General features: G+C 43.5%; 1 protein-coding gene across 1 annotated transcript in view; it reads left to right on the plus strand.

Moving 5' to 3' along the window:
• Window positions 1-26,149, plus strand: part of cux2b (cut-like homeobox 2b) — a 90,331-nt gene that overhangs the window by 24,149 nt on the left and 40,033 nt on the right. Inside the window, 2 exon segments of the mRNA XM_054611367.1 lie at window positions 11,100-11,210; window positions 14,098-14,145. Coding sequence (XP_054467342.1) covers window positions 11,100-11,210; window positions 14,098-14,145 — 159 coding nt within the window.

Consider the following 26,149-nt stretch of genomic DNA (forward strand, 5'->3'; position numbering starts at 1 on the left):
TACTTATTTACTGCGGTTATTGTTTACCTGAGAATTGTTACAATCTGAAGCTTCCTCGACACATATAATATATGGAAAATGCCGTCCCAAAAAATAAAAAGCACACGGCCGTTGCAATTCATGGCGTAGCGACTTCAGGACACATCCTAACGCCAATCAATCACGATCATGTGCCGTACCGTGTGGTATCCTACATGTTCAGTCTGTGGAACAGCTTGGTTGGGAGATGATAGGGGTTTAGCAGCTAGTGAGCGTACACAGGTGCCGGTGTAGTGCCAGTGTTGAGGGGTTCCTCTGGGGGCTATGGGTGGGCAGCCTTGTGTGAAGCCGGGAGAATTGAGGTTGAGTAGCTGAGCCCTCTGTCTTTATCTCTAATTACATGGTGAAGCTTGGGGAGATTGGGAGGAACTGTAAAGCCCCCCCATAGATAGCTCGGTACCCCTCCCCTCTGCCTGTAACACAGCAGGGTCTGAGGATGTGAAGTAGAACCAGGTCTGTTGGGGATCTAATCCCAGCACAGACGTTCTCCCCGGGGAGTCCCCGCTGTTCTTTCCTCTCCACGGCGGCTCCACAGTCTGCCACGTTGCAAACCCCGCCGCTGGGGGAGAAGCACGCCGAGGCTCCGGCAGCCCACTCTGTCGTGCTCTACTTGCTCCTGTCGGTTTTTTGTCGTCCCTAAAGTTTCCCAGCCCGTCCTCTGGGAGACATCCTGACACCGCGTTGCAGATGGGAAGCGTTGGACCGAGGCAGCTGGTGTCACAACGTGGATTGGAATTCACAGTTGGGATAAAATATGAAACAAATATGTCATTGTACATATGTTTTGCACAGTTTGTTCATCCAGCTGTTTCCTAGCTCGCTCCCCTTTGCTCCCCTTTGCTCCCCTTTGCCTTGCCATATAAACCCGGATAGGTTTGGCTGGAACTAATCCATTATTTGTGCCCTTGTGCCCAGTGTTTCTCAAAAAGGGTCCACTTTTAAGCATTATCCTCTGTAGCTGCTCGCACTGCTGGATCTCTCATAAGAGCGCTGTTTTTCTGGATTTGAATGTTTGCACTTTGTTGTTTTGATGATATGAAGCAACGATATCAAAGGAGAGCGCAGAAAACATACTTCACTACAAATGAGAGAAAGCAGAATTATTCCCAGGCAGTTAAGTGTCCTTTGATTCCTTTGCAAGTTTAATCTGCAGAAATCGATAAAAGGATGCATGTTGGGCTTGGGAGTCAACAGCAGCCGTGTTTGATGGGTAAACGGACAACCAGATGGATGATGTGGGGGAGCATTCATCTTTCTTTAGGCAAATTGGGCCGCTAGGTCCTGACTAATTGATTGATTGCATGACTTGCTGATACAATCAAAGTCTGGCCTGATTTATGGCGATAAATCGATTGATTAATACGGTTTTCTTGTGCAGGGGTTGAGCCGTGGTGGTGGGGAGAAGCCGGGGGGGGGGGAAGACACCTCCAAGTCACACATCCGTCTTGGAGCCGTCAGCCTTGTTGGTTTAGTGTGGTAATAAGAAAGGCCTGGATCTCCCAGCTGACATTTACAAAGAGCCGGTCGGCTATGACCCGCTCCCTAGATTAACCTCCACTTGTTCTCATAAGCACCACTGATATTAAAAGATGGGGAGCAGCAGCAGCAACAACAGCAGCAGCAGGGGGAAAAAAATAAAATGAAGTGTGACTTTTTTTCGGTGCACCGTTTGCATACATCATTAGGACGGGAACAACAAAAATCAATTGCACATTCCAGAATAAATAAAAACAAATATCTTGAGCGGCGCAATGCAAGGGGCCTCTTGTTGACTCTTTCCAGATTACATTTAGCCGGTTGTTTAAACGCTGATTTACAGCAAGATGGAGTCCATTCCCTGCACTCGCCTGCCTGTCTGCCTGCCTGTTCAGAATATGAAATGGAAGTTAAACACTGTGAATCTCCAGCGTGGGGAGGAGGGCTCTGGACGTGTGGGCAGTGTAGCATCAAATAGATTGTGTTTCCTCCCGTGTAAACGCCTAATGTGTGCCGAGTGCTCTGACACAGATGAATGTAAGGAATTTGCTGTAAAGACTTTACGGCCCTTTTGAGAGACACGGCTGGGAACTGGTAGTGTGGAACCTGCTCCACGCCCCCCCGAACACACGTCGGCATGCACGCACACAATGCCACGCTTGCACAAGTGCTTACACATGCACACATGTCAAGGCACACAGCACTCCAAGGAGAGCAGCTGCATCAAACTGTTAAGGCTGGCGCGGACATCGGGGATGCTTTTTTATTTGCTTTGGGTCAGAAATGGCGGCCCTGATGATGTGATGCGAATCATCTCACGGACCTGCTCCACACTTTGTGCTGTGTTATGCCAGAAAATAATCCAGGTGATTCTCCTGACCAGGCTCATCATTTAATATACGCGAGCTACCCTTCTGCTGCAGAACAGGGCGAATTATAAAGTGATTCATGTATAAACTGCCCTTTCAAGTGGCTGCTCCCATTCTGCTGCAGCGAAAACTCGTCTGCCATATCTTCGAGGCTTTGTGACGGCGCTCAAAGCTCTCGGCTGCTTGTTGTCGGCGCTGGTTTTTTATTCCCACTCTCACCGCTCTATTTAGATCCATTTATTTTTGGTTCAAATGCTGTAAAATGAAAGTGCGACGGAGAGAAGGAGGGTAAAGGAGCGTTCCCTCTCTCTCAGACAGGTGGCCCCGGTTTATGTCGCCAGGCCCCAGGGGCCCCGCTAACGGAGTCTGAGCGAGAGGAGGGACCCGTCTCTCAGCGCTACACAGGTGGTGTGAAACGCAGCCCTCTCTCCACACCTGAAATATTCAGATTCTTCCAGCGGCGTCGCTTTGATCTCGCTGCAATCGACAAGGGAAAACGGAGCGAGTAGGGGGGAGAAAACAACAAAAACAAGAGGAAGAGCAGCACACCTGAGAGCGAACAGATTGACATTTCTTAAGAGAGAATAAACAATCGCAGGTTAGCGGTGTTGCAGCGCTCCAGCTCGTCGTTCCAGGTGAAAGTGGGCCATGGCGGTGATGGCTGCATCTTTGGAGCCTTCCTCCTCTCCCACTGACTGACCTCAATGGTGAAGCTTCACAGAGACAAATCCCCCCACAGTGCACTCCTTCTTTCCCACTTTAAAAGAAACAGGAAAGCAAACCTTGTCCCCAGTTTTATTGTTTAAGTTGGTACCATCGCTGCTCTGCTCATTTCATAAAAAAAGGCGTCCCCCCCACTTCAGTTTGTGAGCACCGGCTGTTTTTTCTTGTTCTTTGATATCGTGAAACCTCCCAGTCACCGTTCCACATTCACATCTCCATTTGAGCCGATCATTTGGCCGACTGGGGTTATCATGTCTTCGCTCAGGTTTCATCCCACTAGTCTGCTAATGAATCATAGGACTGTGTAATTAGTCACCCTGCATGTACCGCACAATGACAATAGACACCCTGATTGTAACCACAGAGTTTGAAAGGAGCAGAACAATGGTCGTCCTTAATGATGATAAATAAGGTGTTGTAATTGGCCTCCGTTTGGATCAGTCAGTCATGGATTGTAATTTGAAGTTTCTAATTGGAGGACATTTAAAGTTATTCATTGGATTCAGAGTGGATACAAGGTCTTTTGAAAGGGTTCTGTATTAAGATGTTTCCATGATACCTCTTGATACTATTTTGAATAAGACTTTACAATAAACGGAATTAGAGTCTCCCTGATTGTACTAAGATGTGTTACCAGTATAAAAGTGAAAAGTATGGGATTTGTGTGTGTTTATGTGCATGTGTATTTAAGTGTGCGTGTTGGAATTAAAGAGAGAGAAGTGTTGACAAGTAGGCTGTGCTCTGGTGCATCAGGCGCCAAAAAACTCTCGAAATGAAGCAGGGTATGACGAATAATGGCTGACAACACCAGTCACACCTTTTGCTGATGGTTGTAACGCTCACAGGCTTCTCTTTCCTTTTGTAAGATTTAGCATGCTGTTTGAAGACAGCCTGACTGACTGGGGATTAATTATTTTGGATGATTTATCAGACTTACCAGTCCAGAGTTTAGAGAGGTGTCAAAATTAAATGTGATTTTCCTCGTCGGAAAGTCCTCACAATCTATACGCTAGCTACATATTTCTGCACTGTGCAGTCAGTTTTGCTGCTGCAGAGTGGACAGTTGCAGAATGTGCAAGTGATTCATTGGGCAGCGACTCCCATTCTAGGGTTGGGGACCCCACAAGGGGTCGCACGATCAGTCTGAGGGGCCACGAGACAATCATCAGGATAGGAAACCAGAAAAAAAACGTATGTATTTACCTATTATTTATCTAACATTGACAATGGTGATATTGTCTTGCTTAATGTCAAGGGATATGTTTGACATTTTGGAAAATATGCTTATTTGCTGTGTGTCAGAGAGTTAAATGAGAAAATTGATAAAACTCATATCTGTTAAATATGAATCAACTGCCACAAGACAGTTAGCTCAGCATTAGCTTAGCAGAGCGACTGGAAATGAGAGGAGACAGCTACCCTTGTCCTTGTCTTAACGCTTAACTAAGCTAACCACCGCCCTGCTCTGATTTTTGATTGGCTGGTACCGTTTGTTGGATTGGTTAGTTGTAGGTGTGAGGAGTGAGATTGGTCAGGGTCAATCAGAGGCAGAGTAGGGCGGGTCATAATTATGTATTTACTGACAGACATGAGAGTGATATCAATCTAACTCTTTGTGGAAAAGTGAATTAGCATATATTCCTCAAATGTTGAAGTGTACCTTGTGGGGTCAAGAGTCAAAGAGGTTGGGAACCACTGCCTTAGGGTCCTTTAAACCCCCAGTAGAGTACCAGATAAAAGAAAGGTACAATTGTTACACCAGCAGTATATAACCATGTTTGCGTGTCATTTTGTAGTTTCTTTGCGATTGATATTAGACCTTTCTTTAATCATAATAGGGTCAACTCCACCCATCTGTCACTCTCAGCAGGTTTAAAACTAACTCTAAGGATTATATGCAAATAGTACTGCCGAGCTGACGGAGAGTGAAAGTGAAGGAGCAGCAGTCGGTGGTAAACAGATGGAGGGAGATGCCAGGTGATAGCAGCCCCCCAGTGCCTCCCTGTCAGAGGCCTCGTGCTCCGCTCACGTTCCTGGCGCCGGGTCACGGAGGTTAGAGGCTCCTCCCGCCCAGCTCCTTCTGTCTGGACGGTCCAACAACACACACACACACACACACACACACACACACACACACACACACACACACACACACACACACACACACACACACACACACACACAACACTGCTGTTTGGCCCTTAACTGATATTCGGCCCAAGGAGGCCAGATAAGAGTTCATTTTGGATCTTTCAAATGGACGGGCGCCAATGTCACTCCTCCATCCCCCCACCAAACGACTCCCTCCTCCCTCAGTGGCTGGAGGTAGGGGGGTTGCCAGTAATAATGTTGAGGCCAGACTAGACTGCAGTGATTGGGGCCATTGATTGTGGTGATTTGATTTATTGATCAGTCCTCCGCCCCCCGTCTCAAATGTGGCGTCTGAGATGCGGGGCTAATCCGAGGCAGCTATGGACGATCTTGTGCCTCACACAGAACGGGAGTCGAAAAAAAGGAATGTATGACAGGAAACTACACTTATCTTAATCACACACTGGTCCCTGCTCTGCCTTGCTACAGCCTCCTGTGTGCAGATGTCAGCGCACATGTGTCTCGGTGCACGCCTGTGCGCCCACCCGCTCTTTTGTGCAAGACCTTGCGTGCCAGTGAGTGAGTGTGTGTGTGTGTGTGTTTTTGTGTCGGTGTGCATATGCAGTGGGGGGTTGTGAGGCAGTACAGTCACCAGGCAGAACAGAGTGGATCTATAAATTGATGGAATTCAAAGCCTCCAGCATCGATTACCATTATAACAAACAGCAGCACACAGAATGTCTGATTATTTTTAGACAAAGATTCTGTGCTCTCAGCAGCAATTCTGCTGATGCTGTCACACTTTCAGACATCTGCCTATGATTGCAATTAGATGGGATACAAAAAGAAAAATAATACCCCATCTGCATTTCCCCCCTCTTGCCTCCTCCTCCCTATTTTTTTCTCTTTAATTTGTGCTGCCCAAGCCCAGTGCACACAATAGTGATTTTGACTCAGTCTACCTCATTGCGGCACCTTGGTAGTTTTTTTTCTTTTTCCCAGTTGTCAACATTTTCCACCATGGGCTGTCTTTGTGAAAGGCGAGAAAATAGCTTACCACTACAGATGTAATCAAGACCAGCTAGCTTTAATGAATCAATGTCAAATCTACTCCAACACAATACATTAGTGAGTCCCGCATTTTACCTAAAACAGTCGCACTTGGACAGATTGTTACCGTACATCTCTCTCCGCTCCCATTTTTTCTCAACAGCCATTGTCTTTGCTGGATTTTGTTATTAGACTTTTTACTCTCTGTTTGCTGCCGTTGCCTAGAATAGTTGTAACTTCATTCCCGTCTTTTAAATGAAGCATAGCTCACTTGACAACCAGCTTATGTTATGATCCTCAGTGCTTTGTCTTAGCACAGATTTGTTGCCACCACTGGCCTCCATTTTTCGTTGCTTGGTTTATCTCTCACCCAAGAGAGTCTGAAGCGACCACTCCCTGCAGTCTTTGCTGCAACACACTTGCATAAACCTGAGACCTCCTAACGCAGTATAAACGGTTGCCTGTCAGATCATGTGAGGGCTCCGCTACAGATTCATCCATCTTCGGTCAGTGTCAGAGGGCCAGAGCCCACATGCGTAGGCTAAAGGACACGTGAGACATGGCTTCGCTGCTTTTTTTTTTCTGTTGTTCAGCAGCTCATTGAGCTTCAAGTCCATTTACCGACTGCCAACACGCTGCAGGTCTGTCCTGTTAAAGCCAATGAGCTTCTTGTTTCTTTGGTCTTTGCTTTTGAGTCAGAAGTCACCAATTGCTTTCCTCCCTCTCAGATTGACTTGACTCCGCCAGGACTGGGTCCAGGCTCAACATCCCTCCTTCTTGTCCCTACAGCCCCAATGACAGCTCCGCCCTCCCCCGGGGAAACTCATCAATTATAGCTGGATGTTTGACTGGCAGAAGCTTAATGACAGGAGCTCTGTATTGACCCCACTGCCATACACTGAAAATTTGGTCCCAATTGTCCTTTTTTAAAAACCTGTCAAATGATTACAGAGAAATCCTTGAGTTGAACTCGCCTTTTTCCCTTTTTTAAGTGTTCAAGACATCAGAGGCATCTACATGTTCATGCAAATGACTCAACCAAGGATGAAGCTCAGCATAATGGAGGGAGATAAGTGAATTTTATCGGGGATCTCAAAGGTGCCCCGGTTGTAGGTTGAAATGGATCACATCTGATTAGGAAGCAGAGGAAAAAATCTTCTTTAGTATCTTTTGTCTCCCGAGATAGCATTGCGAAACACTACATTGTGGAGTTCCTCGCATCATCAATCTGAGCAAGACAACCAAAGTAGCAAACAGTCTGTTCTGCTTCACTTCTTTCCAGTAGGATTCATTTGATGGGCTGTTGCCCGGGCTCCCCGCCCTCGTAATGGTCTAGAAACTGTGGGGGGGCTTTCAAAATAACCATGCCATTATGGTACCACTGTTTGGCTTGCATACAGGATGAGTATTCACCATTCTCATCAGCTGAGCGGCAATAAAAAGTGAACCCAGCTCCGCAGCGACGAAGAATCACCACACTGTTATATCTTAAGTACTTATAAAATCCACTCAAAGTCACTTCTAGAGGAATTTTCTCTTGGCAAGATTAGCCGGTCTGGGGCCATTTGAATCTAGTGGAGGTTGGCCGGCTTCTGAAAGCTCTCTAATCTCCAGGAAGGCTCATCCCAGATGGACTGTAAGGACTAACAGGAATTTAGAAAGTCCTGTCGCCTTATGTTTTACAGCCACAGACGTTTTTCAGTGACAGTAGGTTTTTACCAGGAATGACACATTTCCCACTTAGTAAATGTATCCAAAACATTTGGATACTTTTAAGTGAAGAACATTTATTTACATTTTTATTTGTAACGGTCGTAGTCATTCACAATAAAAGAAAATATAAAAAGATTCACAATCTGAACACAACTCTATTTACATAATCAGTCATGGAAAAGGAGCAGAGAGAAGAAAATAATACTATTTTGCCCCCCCGCCTCTTACTCCAAACATTAATAAACTTTAGAAATAGAACAAAAATAACAACAAATACTTACAGTAACATGAGAAAAAGAAGAATCAAGCCATACACATTTATTAAAACAACTAAGGACAGAAGTTACCTACTGCGTCATAACGTGTTATTATTATTTATTTTTACAGAATTCCACATTTTGACACGGACCACTGATATACACATCTGCTTTAAAGTAACCGGTGCACACTAATGCTTAAAATGGAAATCCCCTCTATTGTCCTCTGAACTAAAGACAAACAACTTCTGTAAATAGAACATAGAAATAGAATAAGAGCAGAACAGACATTTACAAATTTTGACGTAAACATTTTACCTATTGCAAAGAAAATGGCGATTGTTTGTAGTTGACAACACAAGTCAGTGTCACACTCACTAGAATCTGTTTTGGCCTGCCGTCCACGTCAAGCTCTTCAATTCTTGTTGATATTCATCACGTAGCGACCCTCAATTCCTCCCTAGCAGCAAGGCTACCGAGATGCTTCTTACTGGTCTACTGATTGTAACCAGTTGATAAAAAAATGTTTAGTCTGTCTTTGTTACAAATAGGAAATATGACAAGAGACATGCAGTCTCTTAGGCTTAGTGAGACTATCAACACCAGAGAAATGCTAGCTTTGGTAAATTTAGGGTTCCCACTGTAACAAGGTCACTTTGACTGTTGACAGGAGGTGCTGGGGATCGAACTGCCGACCCTTTGATTACTGGACAAATCCTATTAAAAGACCAAAACCAACAATAGATTGATCCTAATAACAAGTGTAACCTGTGTGGCCAAAGCCTCATACGGCTTACTTCTCAATTCTGGAGACTTGTTGTTGTCACGGTGAGTTTGTTAGGCGATCAGTGGAGATTCCAGGAAGTTCACTGCACACGGCTGAAAAATAGTTCAAGCTTGTTACTCTGTAAAACAACAACTTGTTGCTTTTACTTTTCAATTTTAGTTTGAATTAAATGACAAAATACAATGTTTTCATTAGTTAGCTTTAAAGGTGTTTGGTAGGTTATTTAACTGGCTGGAAAGTCTGGCTTGAAGTTTCCAACTGCCTATAGTCTTTATGCTAAGCTAAGCTAATTGCCTGTTGGCTGTAGATTTATATTTAGTGCACTAGAGTGGTATCAATCTTCTAATCAAGCTGTTAGAAAGTAAACAAGAATATTTCCCAAAATATCAAACTATCCCGGGTGGCATGTTCCATCATTAAGATGAACACGGACACAGCAGTTTATTTTGTATCAATTCCATGTACAACATCCTGGTGCAGTAAATACTCACTATTGCACAAACTGTGTATCGATCAGTAGTTGAAAATAGTCCCTATCAAGTGTACTGTTTTTTGATGTAAAGTAATGTTTTCTAAAAACTACTACTGTTAATCCATTGTTGACGGTAGAATAGTATCACTTGGCCAATTAGATGTCCACAGCAGCACAGTGTCACAACGAACTGTCACTGCCGAGGTGTTAAAATAAGCCTTGCTCACAGACACAAGTTGTATTGTTAAAGTGTAGCATCGCAGTTTATCACATTTAATCTACACTCTGTCCAATTTAAACCACTCTCTGACTCGTCAATCCAGGGACTTGAACCAGCAGCCCTTCAATTAACGGCCCACTCCTCTGACCGACAGGCTGCGACCGTCCCACGTGGCAGCCGCACCCTTCCATTTTCCCGTTTTTTTTTTTTCCTTGGTGATGATTTATTAAATTGCCTTTAAGTAAGACTGCAGATTAATTAAAACACAGTCAATTTAATTTCCCGGCGTCATATAAAAATTCGCAGTGGTAATTGAATCCCCCCACTCCACTTTTTACACTGTAACCCAGCAGTTACAGGAGAAGAGCCTCATAAATGACTGAGAATCGCAGTCAAAATGAAGAGGAGGTGAATGTACAGTTGTATGCTGCTCAGTTCAGGAGAGTCGAGTTTGAATCTGTTTTCTTTCTCTTTTTTTTCTCCCCCCACGTTTGCTGAAAGAGCCGGGAATTGGATGACTGATCGATAATATCGGATTTGTGGATGGCATGTGGTGCAGCTGAGTCCGGCATGAATGCAAGGTTCTGATGAAATGCTTGCTGCACAAGCAGCTTTGAATACGGGATCAGACACGTTGCCGGGGTGGAGCTCTCATTTCTCGTACAACACAGAGATGCAAAGAAGATGTGCATGGACATTAATGGAATAGCCATCAGGGCTGTTGTTGCAGCAAAAAGGGTAATTTGGTTTAAGCCATGCAGGCTGCTGTCACGTATTGGAAATCTATGCTGGATCAATATAAAGATCGGTGCAGGCGATGGGAGAGAGATTGAAAAGAGGGTGAAAATAGATCTGACCTGTGGTAATTACGACAGCGAGCGAGGCGTTTGTATGTTTGAATCAGGTCTTGGCCGGGCTTAAAAAAAAAACACCAGCCCTTCATTTCAGGAGGAAGCTCAGGAGGAAGCTCTTGCATTTGTTTGCAAGGGTGTATGTCAGGTTATTGGGTCTCTACACGTGACTCCCCCCCCCCCCTCCCCCTCCACTGTCTCTCTCACTCTCACTCTCCTCCCCTCCCTCTCATCCCCGCTCCCTCACTGGCGCTCTATAGCTGTTGCAAGCGTATTGATTATTTCAAATACTGATTATCTAAAAGGCCTTCTGCTACTGTAGGCATTGGATTTATTTTGGCTTAATTATTTATGGGCCAGGGCTAGCTGTAAGTATTACTGCTGTGAGATCATGAAGGATTACATTGTTAATATTCAGCAGTGTATTTTTATTTATGTACACTCTAAGCTTTACTGGATGAGCGTTGGCAGGCTCCCTAAAGTGCCGTCTCTCTCTCTCTCTCCGCTCTCCCCCCCTCTCACCGTTCCTCTCTTTTGTGTGTGTTTTGTAGAGGGAGCTAAACTCTGTGGCGTCTGAGCTGGCTGGTCGACAAGAGGAGAGCGAACATTCCCACAAGCACCTGGTAGAGCTGAGCAGGGAGTTCAAGAGAAATGTCCCTGAGGTGAGTCTATCATCTCCCCCCCACCTCCCTCCTCCCCCATATTCTCTCAACTCTATGTGTCTTTTTTTCCCTCATCTTCACTTCAGCAGCAGCCGCTGACTGTCTGTGTCACTGCCGCTACTCGAGCCCCCGCATACACCTTTGTACAGGGAATTATCTATTTCTTTTGTAAAATCTGCATTAGTATATATTTATATTAACGACACACAGCACTTGAGTAGTGAGGGGTTAGCCCACTCTTCCTCTTCCAGCAGCTCAGTTAATATTTAAATGCTGTGGCCTTGCAGTAACGCCGGCCTCTGGCTGGGTGAGATGAGGGCCCGGGGGGGGGATAAGCACCAACTTTGCCACTAACTTTCAACTCCAGAGCTAAAGCGGCAGTTTATGAAATAAAGTTATCTTTGCGTCTGAACTGGCAGATGATATTGACTTTCTCCTAATATCTGTGGTGGAACAGGAACAGGTGTCTCTGACTAAACACAATCTGATGAATGTTAATGAGGAGGAGCTCACCGTCTTCAAACATGACTATCACAAACACCCTGTTTTTATTAAAGACAAAATGCACAGAAGAAAATTAGTACAAAGAGAAGAAACATGTTAAAGGATAGGTTGGCATTTCTAAGTCTGTCTTAAAACAATTCTCTCAAGCCCATATATGGGAAAGAGTTCTTGGTTGCTGTTTCTTTTGCCTTCATCGGCTGCGAAGACATTCTTTATCCAAATGAAAGAGATGAGGTCTAACATCCACACTCCTCTCTCTTTGCAAACATCCATTCTAAAGTTCAGCCAGAGCTAATTTGAGGCTTCAGCTGTCTGAGTTGGCCAAATTAAGTGCAGGTCTTCCAAAATTACAGGTTCTTTAGTACAAAATGTGATATTTCCCTCTGCTGCAGCTTAGAAAGGAAACCTTTTCTAACTCTGAATATTTTCTTCAACTGAACTTTATATCAGCACAGAAGGAGTTCTGTGGATTTTGATTCACTTTGGAAAACGGTCTCTTTGTGACCAGTATGAACGGTACAAACACAGCAACCTGTAACTCTATCACAGGCATATGGGTATGCGAATACTGTACAAATATTACAAAAACATAGGTAAATCCAACATAAATGGCCGATTTAACTATTAGGAAAAATTAGACATGCAAATGGTGCTGCTTGGATCACTATCCTTCTGTACTCCACCTCCCTGAGCAGGACTCGTCACCAGAGTTTATAGAGAACTTAAAGGTGCAGTTGGAAACTTCTATAGAAAATAACTTTATGTTATATTAAGTGAAACTGTCACTTTATTCTGATAGCAGTGCATGAGACAGATAATCTGTGAAAAAATCAGGTTCCTCTGCATCACCTTAGGCATTTGCAAGATTTCACCTCGCCCGAAAGAAAAACAACAAATCAGAGCCGAGGAGTCTCTAACGCTACTGTCAATCACTTGTCGTGAAGCTTGTGAACTCTGATCAAACTGTCAAACTAGGCAACGCTGATCAAATATGATTCAAGATTATGATACTGTATTGTGTATTTCTCACCTGTGTATATAGGTAAAACATATTTTAATGTACTGTTAATCTGTGAAATGGGAAAAGTTTGCTCCGACCGGTCGGCGGTTTTGTCTTGACTGTTTTCAACATGGTCAAAAACAGTTTCATTTTACAGCTAAGCAGAACACTAACACATGTTTCTGAAAACATTTGAGGTGTGAAATAGGCAATGCAGAACCATTGAAACAGAATCTTGATTTGTATTTGATCAGCGTTGCCTAGTTTGACAGTTTGATCAGAGAAACTTGGATCAGAGACGGATGGGATTTAGGATCCATTAGGATCACTAAAACGAGGCAAAGGAACCAGATTTTTTCACAGATTATCTGTCTCATACACTGCTGTCAGGATAAAGTGACAGTTTGAGCAAATATGTCTAAAAGGTATTTTTTACACAAGTTACCATTAAGCCTTTAACCGAGGAGTACTTCTACAAGGAGCACCATTACCTCTAACACCCATGTTCGCATTTTTGTGTACCTGAAAACTGAATTTGATCAATTGATATGGTATTTCCTATTGTTACTGTAGCAGTAATAAATCAATACTACTAAACTATAGTTTGCCAAATTGTATCCGGCATTATTCATTATTTAAAGTATTGTATTTTATGTTTTGCTATCTGTGTCACTGTGCTTTTCTTCCTTTTTCTTGTGCATTATGTTTAAATTGTACCTTACAGAACTTTACTCTTTATAGGCAAAATGGCAATTAAAGTGGATTGAACTGAATACATGAAACAAGCTAAATCTCTGAATGATACAGATGTGATTTTTGTCCTTTTTCCATCATCTTCTTTGAAATGATCATCTATTGACGTATAAACTGAAGTCAAAGAGAATATTTTTATATTTAATAAATGAGCCTGCAGGCTATTTTCTGTGGCTATGCTGCCCGTCTATCTCAGCCTTGAGTATGTAGTGTGGTGCTGTAATCTTGTCAGTATAATACAGGCGTTTAAGACAGGATCAGGCTGTCACCACTGGCAGCACAATCCCCTTACCTGAGGCTGTGGGAGCTCGCACAAGTCTGGATCTCTGAGCTCTAACGCAAGCTCCTGGAAAGCCCCACTTTTCAAACATGCCCACTCAAACCCTTTAGGTTTAACCACTAATACCCGCACCCCATAGCAACATACCTCACTCTCACACACACACACACACACTCACTCACACATACAGCGTAAAAAGCAGCTACGGAGAGAATCCATTAACATTAAAGCTTTTCAGACCTCTTTCTTTATGGAGCTCACTGGGGCCAATCTGATTCCTAAACAGGTGGAGCATCTGCAGTATGGAAAAAATGCTGAGACTGAGTTTGCTTTTTTTGGTTTGTACATAGGAAGTCCGGGAGATGGTGGCACCTGTTCTCAAGAGTTTCCAGGCCCAGGTGAGTCACATGGCATTTTACAGATTTATGTAGCATTTCCAGATTCTGCAGAATAAAACATAGAATGTCTAGAAACCAGTTTTTATAAATGATTTCCTCAGCGTTTCTTCTTCTGCTTCACATTCTAATTTACTGACGCAAGAGACACCCCTGCTTGATATTATATGTACACTGACCAGTGCGGATCATTGTGCCTCTGGAATGGACGATTCGATCAGAGGCGAGGAATCCATGACATGCTCTCCGTGTTGCTGCTCATCTGCTGCTTATTGACTGATGCCTTTTCTGTCAAAGTGAAGTAGCATCTATCTGCCATTAGATGATCAGATATCTGGCTTCTCATATTTTCTTGGCTGAGACAAGCCCTCATTTCCTGTTGTGATGGTGCATTCGCCGTGCCCCCTCTGACGTCGCCATATTGAAAAAGTCATCTGATACCTACCAAGACTCTGCTCCATGCCATTAAACCAAGGTCATAAATCACATTTGTGAGCTGCGTTATGGTCCGCAAAGCAAAGGCTTATGGAAATGATACCGCAAATATGTTTTCAGTCTCGCTCTCCCCTCTAAACTCCCGTTCAGCGTGGAACCTGAAAGCCCCATCGTCGGTAAACACGAGAACACTCAGCATGGATTGTTCAGTTCTCTTGGAAGTGATTATTGGCAGATTCTTTTTAATGCTTTATAATTGACTATGCCCGAGCAACCGGGTTCCCTGGCAGGAGCTATCACATTCTTCAATACTACACTCCGCACTACTACTGCGGTTGATTTTGTGTGCTAATTCAATTACTCTAACTGTAAAGTCGCACAAATATCAGAAGCACCCTTCCATGTCTTTATTGTGCTAACAGGAAACCCACAGGATTAATTTAAGCACCATTGATGTCTGACAACTGGGAGTCTAGGGATGTTTCATAGTAGATAAAATAGATGGCTGATAATGAGCGATGATTTTTTTTTCATTTTTTTATTTATCTTGCTAGCTGCGGGCCTCTCTGGGTACCTCTCGGTCTCTCTTGTGTAACTTTCACAAGCTTACGTTGTGCACATTGATAAGTAAGCTTGCTGTGAAAAAAAACGCAAAACTATTTGTTTGATCTCGAGGTGCAGCGAGCATCTTGGCACACCATAATAATATAATCCTCTGGTGCTTTTCTGATACACTTTGACCTTATTGGTAATGTCAAACAGCTTGCGGAGGCTTGTGAACTTTACCCAGCGGTAGCTTGCACGACCTCAGTGTAAGCTGTGGGACCTCGACCTGCTGCTGCAGGGGGGAGAATGCGAGGAGAAGGTGGAGTTAGATGTGCTTGTTTGGCTGTGTGGTTTGGGAGAGACGAAAGCTCCCCTGCAGCTGCACTGTACAGGTGGTGAACGATAGTCCTGACATGAGTGTGTGTGTGTGTGTGTGTGTGTGTGTGTGTGTGTGTGTGTGTGTGTGTGTGTGTGTGTGTGTGTGTGTGTGTGTGTGTGTGTGTGTGTGTGTGTGTGTGTGTGTGTGTGAGGATGCATATGTGTGAGAAAGAACTGGGTCCTTACTTCCACACTCCCTCCTCCTCCCAGTTTGGGGGCCCAGAGGAGCGCCCTCATGGTATTTGGACCCTCATCCTGCCACTTCTGAAGGAGAAGTCGGCTCCTTTGAAGTGTTTTGCGACATGACAGGTTCTCTTTCTTTTCTTTTTCATTTCAATGTTCCCCACCCACTTTCTCTCTCTTCTCCCGTCCAATCTCGCCTTCTAATTATCGCTAACCAGGCGACTGATTAGAAACACGTTGCCGACCTAGTTTTTTTTCTTTTCTGAGGAGCTGGAGGAGGAGAAAGGGTTAATCCCAGAGCTGGTGGCTGTCATTGGTCGCTTCCCTCCTTCTTCTCCTCTTTTTTCGTTCTGCTCTCCTCTTTCTTTCCCTGGAAGTTTGCTAATGAGGTCCCGTCAGAGCTGAGGAGAGGTGTTAATTTGGCCTTGTGAAGTAGGAAGGAGATTAAGGACAGTGAGGAGCTGAGTTTACGGCTTAAAATACACCGCTGTCCTTATTAATCCACAGGGCCCTGGGAGACCGGCGTTTTTGGTTTTATAATGAACACTGTCTCATAATGAAGGTAATTTTAATAAAAATTTACGGAGGAGAAGGAGAGGAGATGGTACGCGTCTCCGTGGTCTCAGGCACACCTTTGGGGCTGAGGGATATGACAGTTATTTCTCAAATAACCGATCGCTGGAGAGACGGGCCCCGTTGGACCACACTGTTCACACAACTTTCACACTCGCTGCCATCAGAACGTACATAAAGCATTCTTCGCCAAATCTCACAAAGACTATATGAGCTACTCAATACAATTTACACCTCCCTCTCACTTTAGAGTGTAAACTCCCCTCAGGATAAACCTTTGTGAGGCGGAAAAAGAAAAAAAGAACAGTGACAGATTTCTCGTATATATTCTAGTCTTTTTTTGTTCTTTGGTAGAGGCAGATTCCTCCTCTCAATCGGGCCTGCACCAATGTGAATATCAGGCCCAAATTAACCAGTCATTCTATTTTCCTCCTCTCCTCTTGATGTCTTTCGGTGCTCTCAGAGAAAGAAAACAGCAGTATGGGTCCCTAATTACTGAAACTTGCTTTACAATGATAATCCGTGGAGTAATTTAGCGTGCACAATGAGAGTTGTGGTGCTTGCGCAGATGGAGATTCTGATAAATAGTTTGTAACGTGTAATTAGCAGCTCTGCCGGTTACATACCATTAACCCCTCAAGCTCGGGAATCATTATTGGCCCTCATTATCAAGCAGCAAGGTACGATCGAGCTGACTAGACATCAAAAACATCAAACAGCTATTAAAGTGCTGCGAACTGGGGGCCGGTGGACACCTGTTTATGAGTCTAACTGTGCCATTTCTTCCCCTGAGGTTGGGAAGTGATGATGTGGGGGAAGACAATGTTTTTTTGTGTGAGTTGTTGTTGTTGCTTGTTTTTCCACAAGAGCACGGGAGGTATTTTGACTATACAGCAGCTTTTTGAACTCCATGAAGCTGAGTAAAGAAATCTCAAAATGGCTGCTGCTTCTCACCTTTATGACTCACTTTTCACAGTCAAGGAAGAAATAACTTTTGTGAGCTTTATGTCACAAAATGTTTTATCTATCAACGTCAGATGTATGTTGGACGGGACAAACAAAGGATAATGCGCAAAAAAAAGTCCTACTGGTTGTTTGGATCGTCATATCCATCTGCCTCTCATTAATCAGAAACATCTGCAGCAGCATTTTCGACTTAAACCCAGTCGTGTACAGCCTCTTGCAGATGATTTGACCAGAGTCGTGGAGTATCAGAGTGTGTTTCGGTGCCTTTGCCCTGAGCTCGCCCGCCAAGCAGCGAGGTAGGCAAACACCGCCTTTGATCATCCATCGAGAGACGACCAGCTCTTCCTCCTTTTGATTAATTCCTGAAGGAAATGATAATTTCTCTTGAATGTATGAATATGTTATGAATAGTGGAATGAATCAAAGAGTAAAAGATGATAATTAATTACAGCGCTGTGATAAAAGGCTGTGGGTGTTATGACGCAAGCTTCCTCCGTGTCATTATGAGAGGCTCCGTAATTACCTTTCTGCACGAGCCAGCGCTCCTGGCGGCGCTGGCGGTGAGAGCGCCGCTCACTGAGTGAGTCTAACGGTCATAAAGCTTTTCCCTACCTAATTGTCTGAGGGGCTCTATGGCACTTTCATAGATGAGGGACCGCGCCGTTAGGAAAAATGCTCGGCGACGCTACAGCTTTTCCAGCTCAATGAAGACAGATCTTCATCATGGGCTAAACCTTGCGGTTATTAGGTACAGATTGCTTGAGTGGATGGCTAACTTGGGAAGATGGGGTCGGATTGAGTGAGCAGCGGAGTCATACGGTGTGATATAAAAGACGCTTCTACACTTTAGGAACAAGCTAGCGTTGATTTCTATGTATATTGTACATTAAAGGCCCATATTCCTGCCAATAAACTGAGATCCCTGCCTCACAGTTACCTCTGAATATTCCCTTTGTGTTATTATTCATGCCCTACCTTATGTAAGGGGCATTTACGACACCCTGCTACTCCTCTCCCATCCTTCCCCTCTGCCTCTCCCCCCACGGCCATGGCCAGACTGCTCCATTCTGGGCTGACGAGGTATCTCTAATGCCTGTCTCCTGCTCGGCTGTCTCAGGCTCATTGAGCAGCAGGCCAGGCCCAGGATCTCCAGGCCATTACCTATTCACAGCACGTCCAGGCCTCCAGCCTATTGTGGGGAACATAATGGGCTCCAGGGCCATGTAAACCACCGGCTCTCTGCTCCTGGTTTATCACTTGTGTCCTCTTCATACTAAGGAGAGGGAAGGAAGGTGGGAGGCGGGAAGGTAGGGAGAGGAGAGGGAGACCGAGCACAGGGGAAGGGATGTAGGTTGCAGATTGTAATTGGACTTTAGATAGTACCTTCCTTGAGTCTTTTACGTCCTCTGCATCTCCAGTGGGTTAATGTCCTCGCATGAAAAGCTGCTTTGACCCAAGCTCAATGCACTTGTGTTCACTTATACTGTTTCAGTCTTTATTACTTTAAAGTTGACTTTAATTGATTATGATAAGTCAAAGACAAACAAACTTATATCTGGATATTGGATCACGTATTGTACGGCTTGTCCATCTCACTTTTTCTCATCTAATGCCAAAGTCCATACATTGACAAATGAACAAACAGCCAAAGTCAAAGGCTTCTTTTCACGGCTTCTTTTGAAGGCAGTGCTGCTTTTTGAGGGGCAGGCTCATTTAATTTCACAGATCCATTTCAGAAAACCATTTACAATTAGCTCCTTTTTTATATTCAGTTGGTTACTTGTTGTAGTAACTGTTCATTGACCCAGTTTGTTCTACACTTTTTTGAGGTGAGCCAATGCAACTTTTTTGTCTAAACAGTGGCCACTGTGGCCACAAATGAAAGTTACAGAATAATAATACATGCTTTAACGTAGCGCAGACTCAACACAGAGTGAATTTGATAGATGATGTGATTGGCTATAAATCAGATTCAAAGAGCCCACTGATTTTCTCTATCAAGTTGAGACATAGATGCATTAGCAGTTATTTGAAAATGACCTCTAACTCCACTAAAAGAACAAAGACAAGAGGAAAAAAGAGAGAAACTGGTCCAAATAAGATGAAGAGGGGGGGATTTCGCATGCAGCTAAACAGTCAGGATATATGTTGCAAGCTAGCTACTGTACATCTAACGCATGAACAGCTGTTACATTGCCTGTTTTTATAAATAGTTCCAACCAACAAAAACACTCCGGTGGTCAAATTTGACAGCAAACATAATATAAACACTAGCCATCACATGCTACTGCTCATATCCACAGACTGTAACTGTGATGTCACCCATTAGTTTGTAGACAACCATTATAAAGCCTTGAGTTTGGAATTTTGGCCGTCGCCATCTTGGTTTTAGCCATCTTACCTGCAACCAGAAGTGACATAAGAGGGTGGAGCTAAGTACAACCGAACGCTGAATAAGACATTTTTAAGGCAACCAAAATGTTACAATTAACTTAAATGAAATGAAAACACACTTTGAAAGAAGTTGAAACTAGCAAGTGAGCGAGAAGTAGGGTCATTTCCTCATAGACTTCTATACAACCAGATTTATTTTTGCATCCAGAGGAGTCGCCCCCTGACGGCTATTAGAAAGAATGCACGTTTAAGGGACTTCCATTTCACATTTCAGAACTGGAGGTTGCTGCCTGGTCATACAAAATAAGGCTGTAACAGTAAAACCTTTCAATGTTTTGAATTGAGCAAGAATGTGTTTTATGTTTGTGAATTTCATATATAAGAGGAAGAATGTGTTATTCTTTTTTCATGCAGTAATGTGTTTTAAAGCTGTGAATGTAAATTATATATATATGACTGAAATGCAAGCAATACAATAACAACTATTTGAGCAGGAAATGCATTTTTGTCTCCAGTGTTTGCAAACATCATAAAATTGAATACATTTTTTCACCCTTCAAGAAATTGCAGCAAAATACCATCAGTCTGTCTCTCAGAAGCTCAGCGAGTAACTTTTAAAATGAAATGTCATCAATTCAGTAAATGGCTACATAAAAATAAAAAAATAACAGAATTTGGGTGGCAGTGTTTCACCATATTTCAGCTCCAGATTGGGCCTTTTGAAGAAGTTTAATATATCTGACTGGCCTTGTTTGTTTCCTTTGTGGTGACTGATTGTTGTGATTCTGCTGGGTGTTTTTATGCTGAGACGCCTCAACCTTTCCATCAGCCTTTCCCAGTGTCAGTCTTATCCCTCCTCTGCTGATCTGATGGCGTGTGTGTGTGTATGTGTTGGCGTGTTTGTTTTCCTGTCCTGACTGATGCCCTGTCGGAGCATCCCAGTTGGGTGTATTCATCATTATGGATGCGTGTTTAGAGCCAGGGATGCACACCAGGTAAAGAAGAGAGAGGGGGGGGTGTTATAAATAGGCACTTGGCTCTCTAGCCATGTGGAATTGATGAGTTTCAGCACATTCTGCTCTGCAGTGCCAGGTTTAATTTCTACCGTCCTGACAGCGCAAACCTCAGAGCCCGGAGACGTCACGCCTGACTGCTGCTGCTGTGCAAATGTTAGCCGTGTTTGAGGATGGACGCACGCACAGCGCCGACTGCACCGCTCCTATTGGGCGTCCGAGCGGGTGTACATCGGCTCCTCTAAACCCCTGTCACCTTAAGAGACAGGCAATCACATTCCCCTGCTGACCCCTCAGCAAACAGACACTCACCAGCAGCAGACAGTAACTAATCTAAGAGGCGGTTTCTTAGATAGCCGGCCACCGTCTTACATGGTCAACTACTTGTTATGAGACAGGTGAGAGCCTCCCTCCTCGGCTCCCTGCAGGCATATCCTAAGTCAGAGAGCAGCAACAGTAGCAGTAGCTCTGTCTCGGGGATTCTCCCGACTCCTGGCTCACTCTCAGCTGCTGGCAAGAGCACAGTCAAATTAGCCAATAAAAATGTGTGAAATCGGTGGCTCAGCGCCGGCGAGGACATGCCAGGAGAAATAAACATCAGCGCTCGTACAACCAGGAAAAGCTCATGCGAGGAGAAAAAAGGCGGAACGGGAGAGCTGCTCCGCCAATTCTACGGCGCGACTCTCTGATTTCAGGCAGAGAATCAGAGCTGCACAGACACAGTCAGAGAGCAAAGTTGTTTCTGCGCTCCATTGAACACCGAGGCCCGGCCTCAGATCAAGCCAGTGGCAGCACGAGTCACAAGAACATGAGCTTCTGTCAGAGGATACACAGTCCTCATGTGCCCAAGTGATTTAATTCCTTCTGTTCGTCAGTGGTGTGTCCCCCCCCCCCCCCCCCAACACCCGAAGGAATACCAGTCTTCATTTCACATGATGCTCGGCTGTGAAGTTTAATTTCAGCGAAATCTAAACACGCTAATTAAATATCATAATTTTCTGAAGAAGGTTCTTGTTAAGGCACCTGAAATTTTAATTTAGACTTCAAAAGAGCGAAGACTTTAAAGCAAATCTATTGTTTTTCATTTAGACTGGCAATTTTCTTTTCTCTGCAGTACTGCAGTACGTAGTTATGATTGATCTGGTAATTAAAATATGCAGAGAGGGAAAAATATTAACTGCTCCTTTTTCACTTTTTTTTTGTTTTAGAAAACAGCCGACACATTTTTCCGTCTCTTTCCAGCGCAGATAATTAAATTTTGCACATTGATGTTCTTTACACAGCATTCATCGGCCTCATTATTTTTCCATTTTCATCTTTCTGGTGAGAGATCGATAGATTGATAAAATGATGGAGCCTATCTTAAATAATGCAAGCGGAGAAAAGTTACACTTACTTTGCTGCTGGCTAAGTGTTTGAACTTTTATTCTTCTTTCAGATTGTATTTAATATCCCATGAAGGTAGATCTCACAGTATTACCTGATGGTGTAAATCATTTTTTCACATTTTTGCTGTCCCTCTGCAAAAAAAAGAAAAAAAGATGCAGCTCCTCTCCACTTTTAGTTGGCCTATGCTATATGGGATGATGCTTGTCAAAGCTAATATCCTGAATGATAAAGAAACTGGCAATTCAAAGAAAGACAGCGGAAAGTAGGCCAATTAGTACCTAGGGAACATTTTGCTAGGAGAGATAGCAGCTCCAAATGTCACATGCACGAACATTAGGACCGATTGTTTATAATATGACCTGACAGTTTGGGTCTCTGTAATATGGGATTAACTACAATACTAATTAACATGTGGCTCTATTAAAACAAGCAGCTGCAAGTGAAATAACTCTCTAACCAGGGAGCGGCTCATCCCTTCTGATGAACACGCCACATTAAAGTGTTGCCTCTCCACAACAAATAAAATGTGTTTTTACACTCAAGAGATCTGCTTGTTTTATTCTTATTTTACACTGGTAGTACGACATCCTACATCACACCCGTGGACCCTTAAATATATAATCCAACACATCAGAGTGTTCTTTGCCTTTGTCACAAACAGATATATGTTTTAAAGTCCCACTGCAGGGCTCCCTGTTTCATTTGAGACATTAAGTGGCCACAGTGGCCGGAGGAGAGCGTTAACATGTCCTCAATTAAAGCAAAAGTAACTTTGCATCTTTTTTTCCTGTAGTCCCTGTAATTGGGTCTCAGTGGATTTAAATCTCTGGCTCCTCTGCTGGAGTGAAGGGCCCAGCCTGGAATGGGGACAAGGGGACGGCCAAAGGGAGAAAAGCTGTTGGTCACAAGGCCCTGGACGCTAGCAGTTGGCAGAAAGGAGCAGGAGTCAGCTGCAGCCGTGTGGAGTCGGGGAGCTGAAGCATGCTTCAGTCCTAACAGAGAGGCACTGTTACCCAGTTAGCATACAGGAGACATGGAGGGCCAAGAACTCTCCGGGTGAAATCAACAGGCAGGAGTTTGTAGCACTAAGTTAAGAGTGGTGGGAAGTAACCAATAATCGGTTTCAGGTTGTACTTTACTTGAGTATTTCTATTTCATGCTACTTTATACTTCAATACTCCACTACCTGTCAGAGGGAAATATTGAGCTTTTTACTCCACTATATTTATCTGACTGCAATAATTACAAACTACATTTCATATTAAGATTTTACATTAAAACGTATAAGAAGCTTATAAAATACAACAGATTGGTAAAGATTAAATCAGTGGGTTCCACTGGTGACAAATTACAAATTAGGAAGTGTCATGTTAGGGCAGCTGGTCACAGATGTCGATGAGTTGTTAGCATTTCCACTAAAGAGCGATCTTCCCTTCAAAATACTCAGATGGTTTCATCTAAATAACAGATGTAGAATTATCCAGTATTTCACAATAAAAGCTACAGAGATGTAAAAAAACAAAAACATGATATAAATGTATCGAGCAGAACTTAGTTTTTTCTTCATTTCTGCCCCTTTAATCATTTCACAACACCTGATTTATCTAGTGACCCGTTGGAAGGTTGTGAACCAGTAGATCAACCTAATATTGGTTCGCTCTCAACCAGCTACAACAGTAAAACATGCTTACACATGAATGCATCATTATAAACCATTTGATAATGTAACATTTAATAATATATCACTCACAGTGGCAATTCTTCTGAATAATGAATATAAGTACTTTGATATTAATACTTCACCCACCACTTTTTGGTTACTGTAACAGGATTATGATTATTTGCAAGTCTCTGGAAAACATGATCAAAAGGTAAACAGTCGGTTTTTAGACTTTTCTTTTATATTATTCAGTACAGTGATTATATCAATTCATGTAAATCCATTACAACAAAGCAGATACAGATAACAGAAGCAACAGAAGTTTTATTGTAGGTGTTTGTTAAATTCACGTGCATTCACAGTCTTTTTAGATTTTGTAAGTGTTGATAGATATAGATAAATTGAATGTAGGCTAGAATAACTGAAAAAGCCATATTTGTTTCATGGTCCTCTTCAAAATATCAAACCTTGGAGCCTTCCTTGGGTCGCCTGTGTGTGTGTGTGTGTCAGCATGTGTGTGTGTGTGTGTGTGTGTGTGTGTGTGTGTGTGTGTGTGTGTGTGTGTGTGTGTGTGCGTGTGTGTGTGTTTGTGGGCGTGTGTCTTCTCCTGGCGAGACGTGTGAAGGACAGCCGAGGGTGCGGTGTGATCCGGTGATGGGCTTGTTTTATTACATCTCATATTGAGACCAATCTCTGTCCGTTCACCTGAAGGACAGCCAGCTATTCCCTCACTAAATTAGCCAGCCGCTGTGGTGTGAGAGGGCCTCCACAGGCGCGCTCTGACCCACACACCCAATCACTCACACACCCACACACACACACATATACACACACATATACACACACAATCACTGATGCTGGCTCAGGGGCAGTCACGCAATAGTGTTTTTTTTCTCTCCCCTTTCTCCCTCGTGCAAGAAGTCACACTTGCGTGCATAATCGCATGTCCAATCCCTCACTATCAGCCCGCTCACACTTGCACCCCCCCCACCACCACCACCTCCGTTGTGGATGTGGTGTATTTGCGGTCACCGTGGCACGTTGCGTGTATGTTCCCCTGTCAATGAGGCCTGCAGACCTCCTCCTTGTGGGACCGTGTGACACAGATCTTAGCACTGTATCATACCTGGTCACGTGTGTGTTTGTGTGTGTGTGTGTGTGTGTGTGTGTGTGTGTGTGTCACAGTGTACTACATTTTAAATGCATCAATACATGGATATTTAGCCCATGAACGCTCTGGTGGCTGGGAGGGTGAACGTTCTCTTCATGCTCTCTCCTCCCTGATGAAATGTCTTTTGTAAAGTCTGTTTTTTTTTGTTCACTCACGGCGGATGTTCTAATGAGGCAGAGCCTGAAATAGCAGTGGGGCTAGCACTGCAGAACTATGACATCCCATGTGAGAACTTGCCCAAATCACAGTGGCTGCAGCCGTGCGTCAGGTTTCTTTATTTATAACCCTTACGGAATTGTCCTACACTCTGAGCATATGGAGGCTTATGTAACGCTCAGCATCCAATAGATAACCACTAAAGTCAGGTCCTATATATAAAGCTTGCTGAAGAGTTTTTTCTGAGCGGCTGCTAAAGATTGAGTTAGCATGTCTGCTTAACAATGATGTAACAAAAAGAATTGTCGTTGTGAAACAAAAACCAAAAGATTACAAAAAACACATGTGGTTCTCGCTTACCTCTAGTGGTGACAAACCATGGTATTAGTTTTTGTTTTATTTGCCCAGGTTTTAAAGTTCTCTGAGATTTCTGCCTCCACCTCAATACAATGAATGTGATAGGAAATTTGGCGGTGGTGATCACAGCAGTGAAAAATACATATATATTTTTTTTAAATTCAGAAACGGCATGTCTCTCCAGAATCAATGTCCCCATTGCTCATGATGTTCAGTGGATCAGTGGTTCCCAACCCAGGGATGCAAGATAAATCTGAGTCAAGTGATGTTAAAAAAGAAGAAAAGATTTATCTTTAATATTTACTTATTTCTAAAAAAAATGAAAAATATAAAAATTAAAAAGAATTATAAAATAAACTGAACTCTCTTTTTTAATAAACTCTGCTATTTGTTTTACCAGTTGCCTACTCTAGAGCAAATTTCCCGTACTGGCTTCCCTTCACTGTCTCCCTGTAGGATTGATTCTAAGATTTTATTGTTTACCTCCAACTCATTAAACGGGCTAGTTCCAACCTATCTCTTCGCCCTTTTACATCCTTACGTCTCATCGCGGTCACTCAGGTCAGCTGACCAGTTGCTCCTTGTTGTCCCTAGATAGAGGTTGAAGCACAGAGGTGATGGGCTTTTGCAGCTGAAGCCCCCAAACTCTGAAACATGTTGCCTCTGCATCTTAGTCTAGTATTTCAGGAATGAGTCCAATAATCCAGAAGTTAGGCAGAATTTTTGCACATCCAGTTACCTTGTCTTGAGGTAAACAGTGTTTTTGAGTGTGTTTTTGGTAAACAC

Source organism: Anoplopoma fimbria, chromosome 13 (genome assembly GCF_027596085.1).
Source record: "Anoplopoma fimbria isolate UVic2021 breed Golden Eagle Sablefish chromosome 13, Afim_UVic_2022, whole genome shotgun sequence".
Classification (NCBI taxonomy): Eukaryota; Metazoa; Chordata; class Actinopteri; order Perciformes; family Anoplopomatidae; genus Anoplopoma; species Anoplopoma fimbria.